Genomic DNA, 13,541 nt, shown 5'->3' with positions numbered 1-13,541 from the left:
ACCAGCCCTGGTGCAAGCAGACAGGGTGCTCTTTTACCTCTTTCATCAGCATCTTCACACATTCTAAGCCAATTGTTTAGCCAGAAACTGAATATTGAAAATTCACCTAATAAATGAGGTGGGCATGAAAAAGCACTCAGAAGAGCAACCTTTTGAAAGTGACCTAAAGCGGATAAAACACTTCATATACCCACGCTGCAAGAGTGGGTATATTTTAATGCTCTGGAGAGACCATTAAAGAGAAGTAAATTTTCTAAACACATACATTTTCTATGGAAGAACATCAAGTTGTAAATACATACTTTTTCCCTTTCCTTACTACATGTTACATGCAGTTACTAGTTATATGTATATTCTCTACATTAATTGTGTTTTCTTAGTGTAAAGAAAATAATAATTTTTATACAAGCAATGAGTCTTGTAAATATATTTACCAAGTACTGCATAACTGCAAAGCTTATTTGCCTAAATCTGTGATTACAGTGAATGCTGAAGTTGGCAGATATATTACTGTGGAGAGCTCAAACCTTTTGTTATTTTCAATTAAAACATTAGTAAATCTTATACCAACTGTAAGCTCCACACATGGGCATAACTGAAAGGACAAATTTATTGCTTTTAATCCATGTTAGCTGTAATTAGGTTTTTGAAAGGTGTTTATGTCAAAGACAGTTACTCACAAGTTGTATAGTTGTCATGTACTTTTTCCACCACAAATATTTATGATAGGCTGGTCCCAAAGAACAGATTCCATAATAAGTGTACATGACAACATGCACAATACAGTTCAGCAAAGCATGAAATGTTCCTAAACCACCTGCAGAAAAACAAGACATAGTAGTAGGTATCACAGTAAGTAATACAAGAGGTATTTTAAAAGCCCCTGAAGTCTTAGCAGATTGCCTTGAGCCAGGGTATGAAAAACATGTACCACAAAACCTAGACTTTGACTAACATTCAAGATATTTTACCTGAATTGCCTTGATACCAGCTCTGATGGATCACATCAGTTTTTTGTCTCAGAAAAGGTTTATCTAAGCATTCCCAAAACAGCAGTAAAACCCAGCTGATCTAATTACATGTAAAAACATTTTAGTGGAATTTTTTGTTCTTTGAGTTCATTTTTTATTATTTTTTATTAAAACCTATATTTGATAGAGACATAGAAAAGTTGGAAGAAAGCATTCCTCCTGTTTTTTTCCTCCTTTCTAGACATCATGATGAACTTCAAAAAGTTGTAGAGGATAAGTAATAAGTCTCTTCGCAATACAGATTTGTAGATTCACAGGGAATGATATACAGTTTCAGACAGTAAGTTGTCAATCTCAAAACATACTTACAGTGAAAGGGAAACTTTAGTAGGGCCCATTCCAGGATAAATTTATGACCAACCATTAACACATGAGCATTTCAAAGAACAAGTAAGGAAATACTTCCTTTTTCATTGAATTAACCATGGAGCTACATGATCCTGCTCAAAGTAGCTTTATTTTAATGAATGCAAGAAATTAGAGGTAAAAATGATCCAAGAAGCAACTGACAGCAAAGTATTTTTAAAAGAAACATGGACATGAAAACAATGATCATCAAAAAGAAAACAGGATGACATAAAAGGAGACATTTAGTGAGAAAAAGAGTGCCATTTTCCCATTTAGAATCATTCTAATTAAAAATAAAACATATTTTGTGTTTTTAGTAGCTCACACTAATCTTCCAGCTTGAGAAGGCATAACTCCTCCAGCTGTGATTGCAAACTTTCTTTGAAACTTAGCTATTTGTATTTTTAAAAATAATTTGAATGTTCCTACAGTTCAAATATACATACTTTTTTTGGCTTGTGCAGCGAATATGCAGAAGAAAAAATAAATAGCTAAAGGAGAGAAAAAAGAACCTACACAACAGTACAAAAATATGCCCCAAAAATAACATTAAGCATCATTTTATAATTCTCTATTTATATCAAATCAGAAGAAAAACAGCAACTCCATCCATAACTATTGGTATTTTACAAACAGGTTGAAAACTTTACAGATGCTGCTGTTTAGAAGGAAAAGCACTGATGAAACTGAATACAAAGTAAGCATCAGCAGGACTTAAATTTTTGGAAAAAAATTAAACTTATCAAACAAGAGTATTTGGAAAGATAAATGTAAAGATAAGCAATTGAGTTTTTGGAATATGCACAGCTCTGCATAAATATGAGGGACTGTTACTAGCAGGGGACAAAACAATTCTTACACACTTTGCTGAAAGTATTTGTCAAATTATCACATGGGAAATTTGAATCTGATGCAAAATCAGAAGCCTGTATCTGGTATACTGATCCAACATCCAGATAAAAAGGAGAAAGTTAATCACCTATAAGTGGAAAATTTTCAAGGTTGAAGAGGAGGGACTGTTACTTGCTGCAGGTTTCCCTCTGCAGACCTATAAACACACTGGGGTGCATGCTGAGACAACCATTCACAGTTTTATTGTTAACTTAATACCAGTCACTCAGCAAGATTTGAGAAATACATAATCAATTCAGCCCTTTTCTAATAACAGAAACTCAACAAATACAACAGAGGTATATCCACTTATACACAAAGAAAAGCTGCACACTGGAAAAGTTCAAAATATGTACAAATTTTCTAGAGTGCTTTCTGGACCACTCCAGAAAAAAACCAGACATAAAATAGACACTAACAGATCAGACTGAAAAGCAGTGGAATAACTGCTTCATCAATTCATCACAAATTTTCTGGGACAAAAAAAGAAAAAACCACGAAATATATTTCTAGGTAAACATGTATGAAACCCCACTATTTCTCAGTAGAAACTCCTAAAAAAGCCTAAGCTGTCCCAGAAATGGATTCATAAATGCCTGTGCATTTCTCCACTGTGTGCTTTTCAGAGTATCCTCATGGCAAGTTGTATTTATTAGTGGTGCACACGGGTAATGTGGCACAGGAAAATGCATGCAAAGACACACTGAGCAGGAAAGGAAAAAGTGAAGGTAAGCTGATAGTGGTCAAGGAATTCAAATTCAAAACAATTCAAATATGTTTCTTTAATAAAGAAGGTCCAGAAAATATTTCTGTAGTTTTATGAAAGCTGAAGTATCAGGTGTATATAAATCCCACACATGCTACCTAAATCCAGTAAAAGAAACTGCAACAAAGACCAAGTAATTTCTCAAACAGGAAAAAAAATGAACGTAGTAACTCCATTCTAACATTGTAGGGGTTGAAGGGGTTCTGACATTGAAGCAGTTTCAACAGAGTTATTTACTTCATGTATCTCCGCTAGCACTTATGATTTTTCAATGACTTCTCTTACCCAACTCTCTTCTCTGCACCTCTTCTCCCCATGAGAAATCAACACTGAACAAAATGATGTCAAATAGGAAAAACGAGTAATCTCCACCCATTTAAATAATTATGGTGATCTCAGTTGTTCCAAAAAATACTGCAGAAGTCTAAATTTAAAAACACTGATGTTTCCAAGGTGTGTCATTCTCTTTTTTTTTTTTTTTGTCTACCATAGGTAACTTTCACTACCAGAAGATATGTTCAACCTAAACTCCACTCACTCTCCATACCTGCAGCAAATTTGACTCCAAACCACCAGGTCCATGGCATGATGGAATGATGAAAGACATGCAGGAATGTAACTTGGTTGTTTTTCTTACGGAGCACAAAAAATATCTGAAACAGATTTTTAATGAACAGAATGTTGCAGAAGAATATTTAAAGAAAGATATACACATCAGTGCTGGTTGCTCACTACTGTACATTTAAAAGTTCTTCACAATTACAGTATTGGGAGAAGAAGGAAAACTGAGCAACTCTCTGGCTATGCAAACTAGTTTCCAAAAAAACTTAAAACCAATAAGTAAAATCCACCTGTGTAATGTCAAAAGCCAAGGCAAGCTTTGAAACTAAATGTCAAAGGTAGAGCCATCACCTACATGTGCATCAAACCATGTAAGATGGACTTGCCTGGACTGAGAAGTCTCTACAAGCATCAGATTTTAAGCCCCTGAACCATTAATGAAAGGCCATTTGAGAAAATTACCTGAAGGACTAACAGTAGAAAAACTATGTTAGAGAAATAGCACTTTATTATGAACTCTGACTTAGCTACCATTGGAAAACATTAAAATTGTACAAAATATATGTAGGTACTCCTAAATGATATTGAGAGGCTCCATTTTAAAGGGCAGGCATCAAGGGAAATGTTAAGGGAAGACAGCAAAAAAAATGTAAGAAATCAGGTCATGGAAAGGGTAGTATCAGATGGCAAGCAAACAAACAGAAGAAAAGAAGTCTGGTGTGCCAGAGAAAACATTTGGAATCAGCTGATTTAAATACAGCTAAGAATTTACCTTTGCAATAAAACAAAAAAGCTGATGAGAAACAAGTGCCTAGTTGTCTGTATTCAAACAAAACAAATTTAAAAAAAAAATTAGGCTTGTGACTAATTAAAAAGGAGCACTATAACCTGTGGGGAATAAAGGAAAATAGAGGAATATACATGTCAGGATTTTCCAGTTTTAGCATTCCTGACACTTCCATTACCATTCCATTTGGTTTAGTCAGTAAGATCTCCCAGTGTTGAATCATGAACATTTGCAGATGAAAAGTCAGACAGCCAGCTTTGCTCAGAGGATGTAGAACATCCTCACTGCTCGTGAGTCAGCTCCTGAACCGTCACTATTGCATCTCAAACAACAGGGCAAAAACTGCAGCTAATTCCAAGACTCAGAAGCTGTTTTGAAAGTACCCATCAGTCCTATCTGGTGCTAGTCTTGGGAAAACGGCTGCTGGTGCTGAGCGAGGTCTGCATTCTACTTCAATGCATTGCTGCTCAGACTTTGATCGAAACAGGTTAGAGTGCCAGCCTGACATCAAACATCTCTATAATCACAACACTCAAGACAATCTCAGGAATTTAGAGCAAGTAGGTATGGCAATTTTGTCCTGCATTCAGAGCTGCTGATGACATGAATGGGGAAGATAAAATCTGAAAATGATGTGAAAAAAATATTCAGTGTGATCAACTGTTTTTTATCTGCAGTGTTGAGACAAGCATAACAGATTAGTGTACTCAGCTGTTAGACAAGTTATCCAGACTTCCTAAATATTGTTGTTCCCTCATGAATATTTTTCCTGATAATGAAGGAAGAACAGTGTTAAAAAGACAAATGAGATACAAAGAGACAAGAAGGGTAAACATTGTGATGGTATTCTAATAATTGAAGATTGGAGGATTAAATAAAAAGCAACTTATGTCCTAAACTCTAAACAGTACCAGTTCTTCTGCTGTGAAAAGAAAACAGAACCACTTCTTTTATTAGGCTACAAATACTTACAGTGTCTAATAATTCAATGAACTTGGAAAAGAAGTAAAGCCAACAAGTTCGCACCATCTGCAAGAATAAAAATCAAATTGTCAAACCATAAAAGTCATAGCAGGACAAATGAGTATCTATATAAAGGAAAGTATTGGGCCAAGTGATGTTCCAAGGTTGACAGAAATATTTAAATGTACCGTTTGACTATTTTTTCTTTAAACTAAAGGAATTTTAAAACCAACAAAAACAAGCCAATGAATTCCTTGCCTCTTTCTTTATCCAACTAACCAACCAACCATCCCTCCAGTTAATTCACGTGCTCTACATTATGCAAGAGGGTATTTCCATTTAGTGCATTCCACTCTACAAGAGTGCATTCAAAAAGCAGGCTGTTCAAAAAGCATTGCTAAAACTAAAGTAAATGTATAACACACTACTTTGAACAACCTGGTCTAGTGGAAGTTGTCCTTGCTCATATCAGGGGCATTGGAACTAGATGATCTCCAAGGTCACTTCCACCCCAAACCATTCTATTGTTCTATGATAACAGTTCACCTTTGTCTTTGGCAACTTACTCTTAGAGCTGTCGGTGATCTCGAGTAGTCAACAATATCACACCGGAATGAGTATCCTGTGGCCCAGCCTGACATAAGAAACTGGAGGAAAAAAAGGGCTAAGATTAACTTTACATCTTTTGAAAAATTCATTAATTTTGGATTACTTTTGCAATCACTAAGCAGGAGGGGAAAAACAATATTAAAAACACCTTAAATCAGCAACTTTGTCAATCATCTACCTGTGTGTGGGATAGCTACCACAAAAATCCTTTGCTGTTGCAGATTAATGAATTTCTAATTCCAGGACCACACCCATAGACAAGAATTTTCTTCCTACACCCATTATTTCAGCTTTAGTAACTGAAGAGAAGAAAGAGATGCATCTCAAAACCAGTGTTAAAAAACAACTTACTGTGTAAGCAAGACCACAAAACCAAATATAATTATTTTTAAAATTGCTATCACAGCTAACTATCTTAACACAAAAAGAAATACAACACAGCATCTTAATACTCTAACAAAACCAGCACAACAGAAAGCCATTTCTAATTATCATTAAAGACAAGGAACAAATCAATATGCATGATGTATATTTAATACCATACTCTCTAAAATTCTGCTTAGTTAAACTTCATGGTTCAATTAGTTTTCCACTCATACGAGTGACCAGAAGCTACAACTGAGAGCACATGACCAAAGGATTATATGTACCAAATATAAAATAATCTTTACTCTTGGAATATAATAAAGTTTGGACAAGAGCAACAATATTAGTATTATAGTTGGCCTATTCTACTGCCAGCCACTATGACATCTGTATTGTATTTTATACCTTCAAGATGTTTCCTATTATCATCATCCACTCATGCATGGTAAGAGCTTCACCACTCCTAACTGAAGCAGGCTTTAGCCCGTTTCACTTCCTGACTGAGGAAGAACTGATTGCTTAAAAAAAACAGGTTTCTTTAGAACACCAGGACTAGAACACCCACCAAATGACTTGGTTCCAAAAAGGGGAAGAATTAGCTTCTTGCTGACCACCAGACAATAGCAGACATTCAATTGGTTACACTCTGTCCATGCACTCTTTGATGAAATTATAACATGGAAGCCTTGACAGCAGACTTATTGAATACTGTGCCAGTGTCAGGCACTAAAAGAAGTTCAATTTTTTTCTTTTATTGTTTCTTTGTGGGTTTTTTTTTTTTTTTTTTTTTTTTTTTTCTGAGTTTTATAAACAAAACCAAACTTGGAACCAAATTCCAAAAGGAAATTCAGCAATTTTTTTCAAAAAATTGTCTAAATAGCAAAAGTGTTCATCTTGCCCACCACTTTCCATGAAGTCACGACACCAATAGCTGCTGCTGCGGTGCTTTTAGAGAGCTTGGAAGAAATGTCAGGTAGTTCACTGTAACTCATGATAAGATTGATGCAAATTAAGCTAACAGGAACATATCCTTCCAATTTGGCAAAATAATCTGACATGTTTTATTACTAGTTTGCCAAGCCTGAAATAGCCAGCCATATGGCCTGGGAGTCACACACGGGGTCACTACCAGCACAATGGTGCTTCACCAAGCAAAAGTGTAAGGCTGTCATTCACACAATACCATCAACAAATAGCTACACTTCAAAAAACCCCACCAAAGCCCAACAAACAAATAATGCCCAACAGCAGCAAAATCTCAACATTGCTTTTTGAAAAAAAGACAATTTGCTATTTTGGGGTTGTGGGGAAAAGCAGCATTAAAGATACTAATAATTTGGGCTTAGGAGGGGAAAGCAGGGGGCACAGGTTAGAGGTTTTTTTGTTCAGAGGGGTTTTGTTTGTTCATTTAAAGGACAAAAATGCCTTGAATTAGATTTTGTTAACCTCTGTCATTGATTTCTGTCATGTAAAAGGCAGATCTAACTGAAGAGTATTTCATAATAGACATACTCTATACAGTGTTTGAAATATCAGTTGTTGTTCCTTTCCTTTAGGGCAGGTTGTCACATTATCACCTAGGAGGATAGAAACAATTACAAAATACTAAGAAAAGCATATTGTCTGCTTTTCCTGATGCAGTACAAAGAATTTAAATGATGAAAACTTTAAACTTTTAAAATTATATATAATAACACAAAATGTTTCATGCTCTCTCTTTCTGGGTATGACTTATTCTCTTTTTCCAAGAATTACAAGTTTAGCATACAGCTTGGAGGATGATAATTACTGCCATGACAATAACTTTTTTTTTATAATTGCAGTGTAGGAATTATATTAATAAATTTATTAAAAGTTAAATACATGAAATACATAAATACATTACAAACATAGTACTTACTTCATAAGTCATATATAAAGAGAGGGCTACCACACTAAAATTATAAAACGTCATGATCTGCCTGAGTTCAAAAGGTTTTTTATTTTCCATGAGTTTGGGTCCTAAGGAAGTGACAAAATAAACGTAGGTTCCAATGATAAAAGTTGTTGGAAAAGGTGAAGACATGAGTGGCCAGCCTTCCAGTCTTGGATCTAGAGGGGGTAGAGGGAGAAAAAAAATCAGGTGTCTACAATACTTAGTAAAACAGCTACAGAAAAGTATTTAATTCCTGATGGTCTACGTTTTTCTGTCACCGATCACATTACAGAGTCCATTCACCTCAAATCCATACTGACTGGATAACATGATTTAACCCATGTAGGACTCAGAGCTTCTTTCTTCACATATGATGAAAAGCAGACACAGACTCATGAGAGACATGACTTTCTGTCTTTACAGCACAACAAAGCACACACTTTCACATGACAAGAGAGTTATAATGCAACAAGCAAATGTTGCAAGTTATTCCACAGTTGTGCCAGAGAGCTGTCTTGCAGAGGCACCTCCTCCTAAGCACACCCCACTCCCCCTCCCTGCAGATGAGGCTGGCAGGTATTTCATCTGAGCATCACCATGATTTCACTGCACCCTTCTGTGGTTCATCACAGAGTCCCAGATCACCAAAGACTGCCACATTTCTCCATAAGCAGGTGAACTTACAAAACCGCATGTAATTTTCTTTACACTGACTTTTAGAAGATTTGGCTCAGAATGGTCCCAAACTTAACTACTGATTGCTTTCTGTTGCTTTCATGGTTTGCTGCAGTATTTTAAGGGTAAAATTATACTAGTGTTATTTTTGTCAAGTGTTTAATTCATAGCCAAATATTTCAAGTCAGCAAATTTTCAACCCACAGCATTCAAGCAACCTTTCACCCATGAGACCTTCTGATGTGGTTAACAGCCACTGGAAGTGTAAAAACAGATTGAGGAGGAGAGCGCATTACAATGCTGCTCACAGCTTGTGATGTGCCAGTGCTGCTGCCCACAGACCAAGGAGGACTGTGACCCACAGCATGAGGAATCTGCTTGTGTGTGCTGCAGGAGAACCATCATCTCTTCACAGCTGATTTTTTTTTGTTGTATCCACCCTTGCCCTGCTCCTACTAAAACTTTCCCAGTGTTCTTCCCAGCCTGATCCTGAGAAAACCATGTTCCTCCACTAACACTATGATACAAAATGCCAAATACAAGCGCTGTTGGGCCTGGAGATAACTCAGGTTCTGGAGTCATGGACACTGCCGCAGAAATGCTCGCTCCCTCCCAATCCACTTCATTCTATGAGTCATACTAATTAAACTCCCTGCTCACTTGCAGGCTGTGCTTTTATAAAACAAGAAAAGTGGTGTTCAGCTATGCTAGAAAAGATAAATCAGTAATCATATATATCTAACCTTAACCACTTCTCAATTTTTTTCTAGGAATTAGCTAATCCCTGTCACTAGCTGTCTACCACAGTGAGAAACACTGAGAGTGATGGGTCTTAACCCCAAAATTGAGGTCTTCTCTACCAGCTTTTGGTAAGCAAACAGAATAAGAGAGTGGCAACATAAAATCAAAGTGTGATTAATATCCCTTACTAACTGCAACAAGAAACAAACATCCCTTTTCAAATTACCACTGTGACAGAGTTAATTACTCTGAGGATTAATTTCAAAATACTGAAACTTATCAGGGCTTGGGTTTTGTTTTTTTTCATTTTGCAAAAGTAAAATGCAAGACGCAATGTGCATTAATTAACTGATAAAATGCAATTGTTTGGTAATAAAAGAGAGTTGAAACTATACATTCAGCACCATAGGAAAAACTCAAACTATATATTCAGGCAACCAGAGAAACTGACAGGATAATCACTATGCACTTTATTTACTCTGACTTTAATTCCATGAACTATCTGAGTTTTGTTTACTCCCTATTTTAAAATGGAGAAACTAGACTGCCACGTTAATAGGTAACCTGGCAAGTCTTACAAATATTCACAGGATGACAAAACTACTTCTAAGCTGATAAACAGCACACCTAGCATAGCTACACATTGCTATTCAAAATTATTGGGAGTTAGTAAGTTTTAGATTTAAATGACTCACCGGCATCTTTAATCCATTCATCATACAGTAGTATAGCCTTTGATGTCAGATTGCTAAAGGCCATTTTCACTTGATTTTTATGATGCTGCCTGCAGAAAACAAGCCAAAACAGAAATACAGATTTTTATCAATAAAGAAAGATTAATAAAGTTTTTTGGGAAAGATTTTCAGGAAGCAGAGTGGTAAAAAAAAGAAAAGACTAACAGAGCACCATATGTGAAATACAGATCAGGAAGCATTAGCTGGCCACATCCCACTGTCCTTGGGTCTAATTCATAGCAGAGCTGTTATGCACAACAATATGATTTTGCAATCTCTACATACAAACCAGGTGCTTCCATGCCATAAAGTGTTATCTCAAGAAACTGTGCTGTGGTTAACCATTACAGTTAAGAGGTAAATATGAATAAAGAACAGATGCTTAAATTATTTTTTATTACCATCTCCACTTAAAGTCCAAGCTGCTGATATATGAGGAAGTTCAGCCTTGCAATATTTATTATTGGAAAAAAAATTCTAAATAATAAGTATTTCTAAGGTATGTGGGAAGGAGAAAAAGTATATATCAATACTTTATATTGTATAAAATATATATATTTATATATATATATAAATATTGTATATATAAAGTATATACCAATATATCAGCATACTCCTTTTAAATACAATAATTAACCATGTTATAATTAGAATGCAAATCCCACTCAGATGAATCAACTGTTTCCGCACCAGAATCATGGAATGTCATAGTACCAACGGCAGCACCATTAACCCAAAAATTATCCAGCACATCCACTTTGCATGCAGTACCTCCTACTTATGTAAAACTTTTCAGAGAAGTATTCTTATATGAATACTGATTTTTGCTCCACAATCAAGCACTCATCACCCCTTCCCTTGCCTCATTTCCCTTAGAAAATAACTTTTAAAAATCCCAGCACATTTGATGATGTTTTTCTCGTACCCCACTCAGTGTCTCACTTTACCATATGAATTCTCTCAATACCTCTGCACAATCTTCACACTGTATTCACCTTTATTAGTAGTATTTATTTATTATTTCAGGCTGGAGCACACCTTGATAACCAGCTCACTTCCTCTGGCAGCCCTTCTGCATCTCTTCCAGCTAAGCCAGCTGCAGGCTGAGAGAGCCAGTTCTTCCCTCATGATGGTAATGCATTGCTCTCCTCAGATCTCCCCACTATCATCTTCTCATTTACCTTCACCTTAACAGTCCAGAAAAACAATTTCACCCTTATTTCCACCTCTACAAGTACATCCTGTTCACCGCCATTTCACAGGAATTTTTAGCCACTTCACTCACCCTTCATTGCAAGATGCAACACAGACAAGCCTGCCTCCATGAGAGTTCAACTGATCTATTTCATCTCCATTCTCATTTTGCTGCCCACTTGTTTTCCTGGTTGCACTTCTGTCCTGTGTCTCCGAATATCTGAAACCATCACCAATTTCAGGCCTGGAAAATATTCCCTCTGCAAGTCTCTTTTAAGTTCACATTTTCTAGAAATATCATCCTCCAGCATCAGCATTTCCCAATTCAATATCACTTCCTTCACGCTGAGCATTTTCATGCATCCTGTATTCATATTACAGTATTTGCTTCAGCACTCTATGCTGATTAAGGTGCTGACAAAACAAGAAGTAGGGGGCATCCTCTTTCTTTCCTAATGGTAGCATAAGAAGCACTCTTGCGTTTGACACTAGCAATCACATGAGAGAAAGCATTTTACGGTTAGAGGCAAATTATAAATATTATTGTCACCTTGCTCCATAAGCTAACTATGGATGATATCAACAACACATAAATCCAACCCTGTCCTGAACACCAGGTACTTCAGAGTGCTCAACTGTGACAGCCAAGCTATTCAGCCATGACTGGTGCTGGGGAGGAACCATTAAAAATGTTTACTTTATAAATAACTATTGTATTAAATGGCTAGACTGATTACAATAAATTATCCTTTTAATCCAGTATTCTTTCAGTTCAGCACATGAGAACAGTATGTCAAGAGAAAAGGCATGGCAAACTGAACTGTACTTCATGCAGAGGTTATAACAGAATTCTGCCAAAGCCCACAGAAATCTTGTGCAGAGCATGGCTCAATTTTTCAACAAATATATTCACTGAGTACAAATAATCATATTATATTTAACTGGTTCTTTGGTAAGAAAAGTAGCTTCCTGATTTCACTGCCACCCAGTTTTCCCACCCTTGCATTACTGGAACTCAGACTGGCTAGCTCAACATGCTGACCAAGAGTAAAGTTAAAAAAGAAATCTGCTTCAAGACTTGCTCTTAAAAATCCAGAAAATTCAGTGTAGATTCTGGCACTAAAACAATTGCCATATAGTATCAGTGTATTTGGTTTGCATAGCCAGTCTTTGGTGGTGGGGGGGCTATAGGGTGGCTTCTGTGAGAGCCTGAGAAGCTTCCTCAGTGTCCAACAGAGCCAGTCTGTGGTGTTTTCAAAGATGTATGTGCCACTGGCTAAGGCTGGGCCAATTAGAAATTAAAAATTGTGGCAATGCCTCTGTGGTAACAGATGTAAGAAGAAAAAAAAAACCACCCAATGTTTGTGCAGTTGTAATTGCCACCAGAGAAGATCAGAGTTGAGAACATGTGAGAGGAACAGCCCCACAGACGTGCAAGTCAGCACAGAAGGAAGGGCAGGAGGTGCTCCTGAGGTCAGAGCTGAGGTTCCCCTGCAGCCCATGGTGCAGACATGGGGAGCAGCTGTGGCCCTGCAGCCCCTGGAATGCAGAGATCCACTGGCAGCCCATGAAGGAGACCCACACTGGAGCAGGCGGATGCCAGAGAGGAGGCTGTGAACCCATGGGGAGAGAAGGCCGCACTGGAGTAGGCTGTGGCTGAAGGACTGCATCCATGGAAGAGCGACTGACATTGCAGCAGTTCATGGAGAACTGTTGCCCATGGGATGGACTCACACTGGAGAAGTTCACAGAGAAGTTCTGGAGAAGTTCGCCCATTGGGAAGACTCCATGCTGCAGCAGGGGAAGGACTCCTCTCCCTGAGCAGCGGCAGGGATGTATGATGAACTGACCACAACCCACATTTGCCACCTCCCTGCACCACTCATGGGGGGAGGAGGCAGAGCTGGGAAGGAGGGGGGGGTGGAGGGAAGGTGTTTTCAGGCCTCATTGTCATGCTCTG

The 13,541-nt window shown here is 37.2% G+C and overlaps 1 protein-coding gene across 2 annotated transcripts in view; it reads right to left on the bottom strand.

Moving 5' to 3' along the window:
- The window catches only part of ELOVL7 (ELOVL fatty acid elongase 7), a 31,672-nt gene that overhangs the window by 1,714 nt on the left and 16,417 nt on the right, over nucleotides 1-13,541 (bottom strand). The window contains exons 1-7 of one of the 2 annotated variants that reach the window (XM_059493020.1): nucleotides 11,673-11,923; nucleotides 10,349-10,437; nucleotides 8,223-8,413; nucleotides 5,914-5,994; nucleotides 5,357-5,413; nucleotides 3,584-3,689; nucleotides 681-817 (exon numbers count right to left, since the gene is read on the bottom strand). In XM_059493020.1, coding sequence (XP_059349003.1) covers nucleotides 681-817; nucleotides 3,584-3,689; nucleotides 5,357-5,413; nucleotides 5,914-5,994; nucleotides 8,223-8,413; nucleotides 10,349-10,412 — 636 coding nt within the window. In that variant the 5' untranslated portion in view covers nucleotides 10,413-10,437; nucleotides 11,673-11,923. Of the gene's footprint in view, nucleotides 1-680; nucleotides 818-3,583; nucleotides 3,690-5,356; nucleotides 5,414-5,913; nucleotides 5,995-8,222; nucleotides 8,414-10,348; nucleotides 10,438-11,672; nucleotides 11,924-13,541 lie in introns of those variants that run through there. The other variant, XM_059493019.1, reaches the window with a different exon arrangement.

Source organism: Ammospiza nelsoni, chromosome Z (assembly GCF_027579445.1).
Source record: "Ammospiza nelsoni isolate bAmmNel1 chromosome Z, bAmmNel1.pri, whole genome shotgun sequence".
Lineage (NCBI taxonomy): Eukaryota > Metazoa > Chordata > Aves > Passeriformes > Passerellidae > Ammospiza > Ammospiza nelsoni.
Note: the sequence above shows the minus strand (reverse complement) of the source record. Positions and strands in the feature narration are given on the sequence as shown.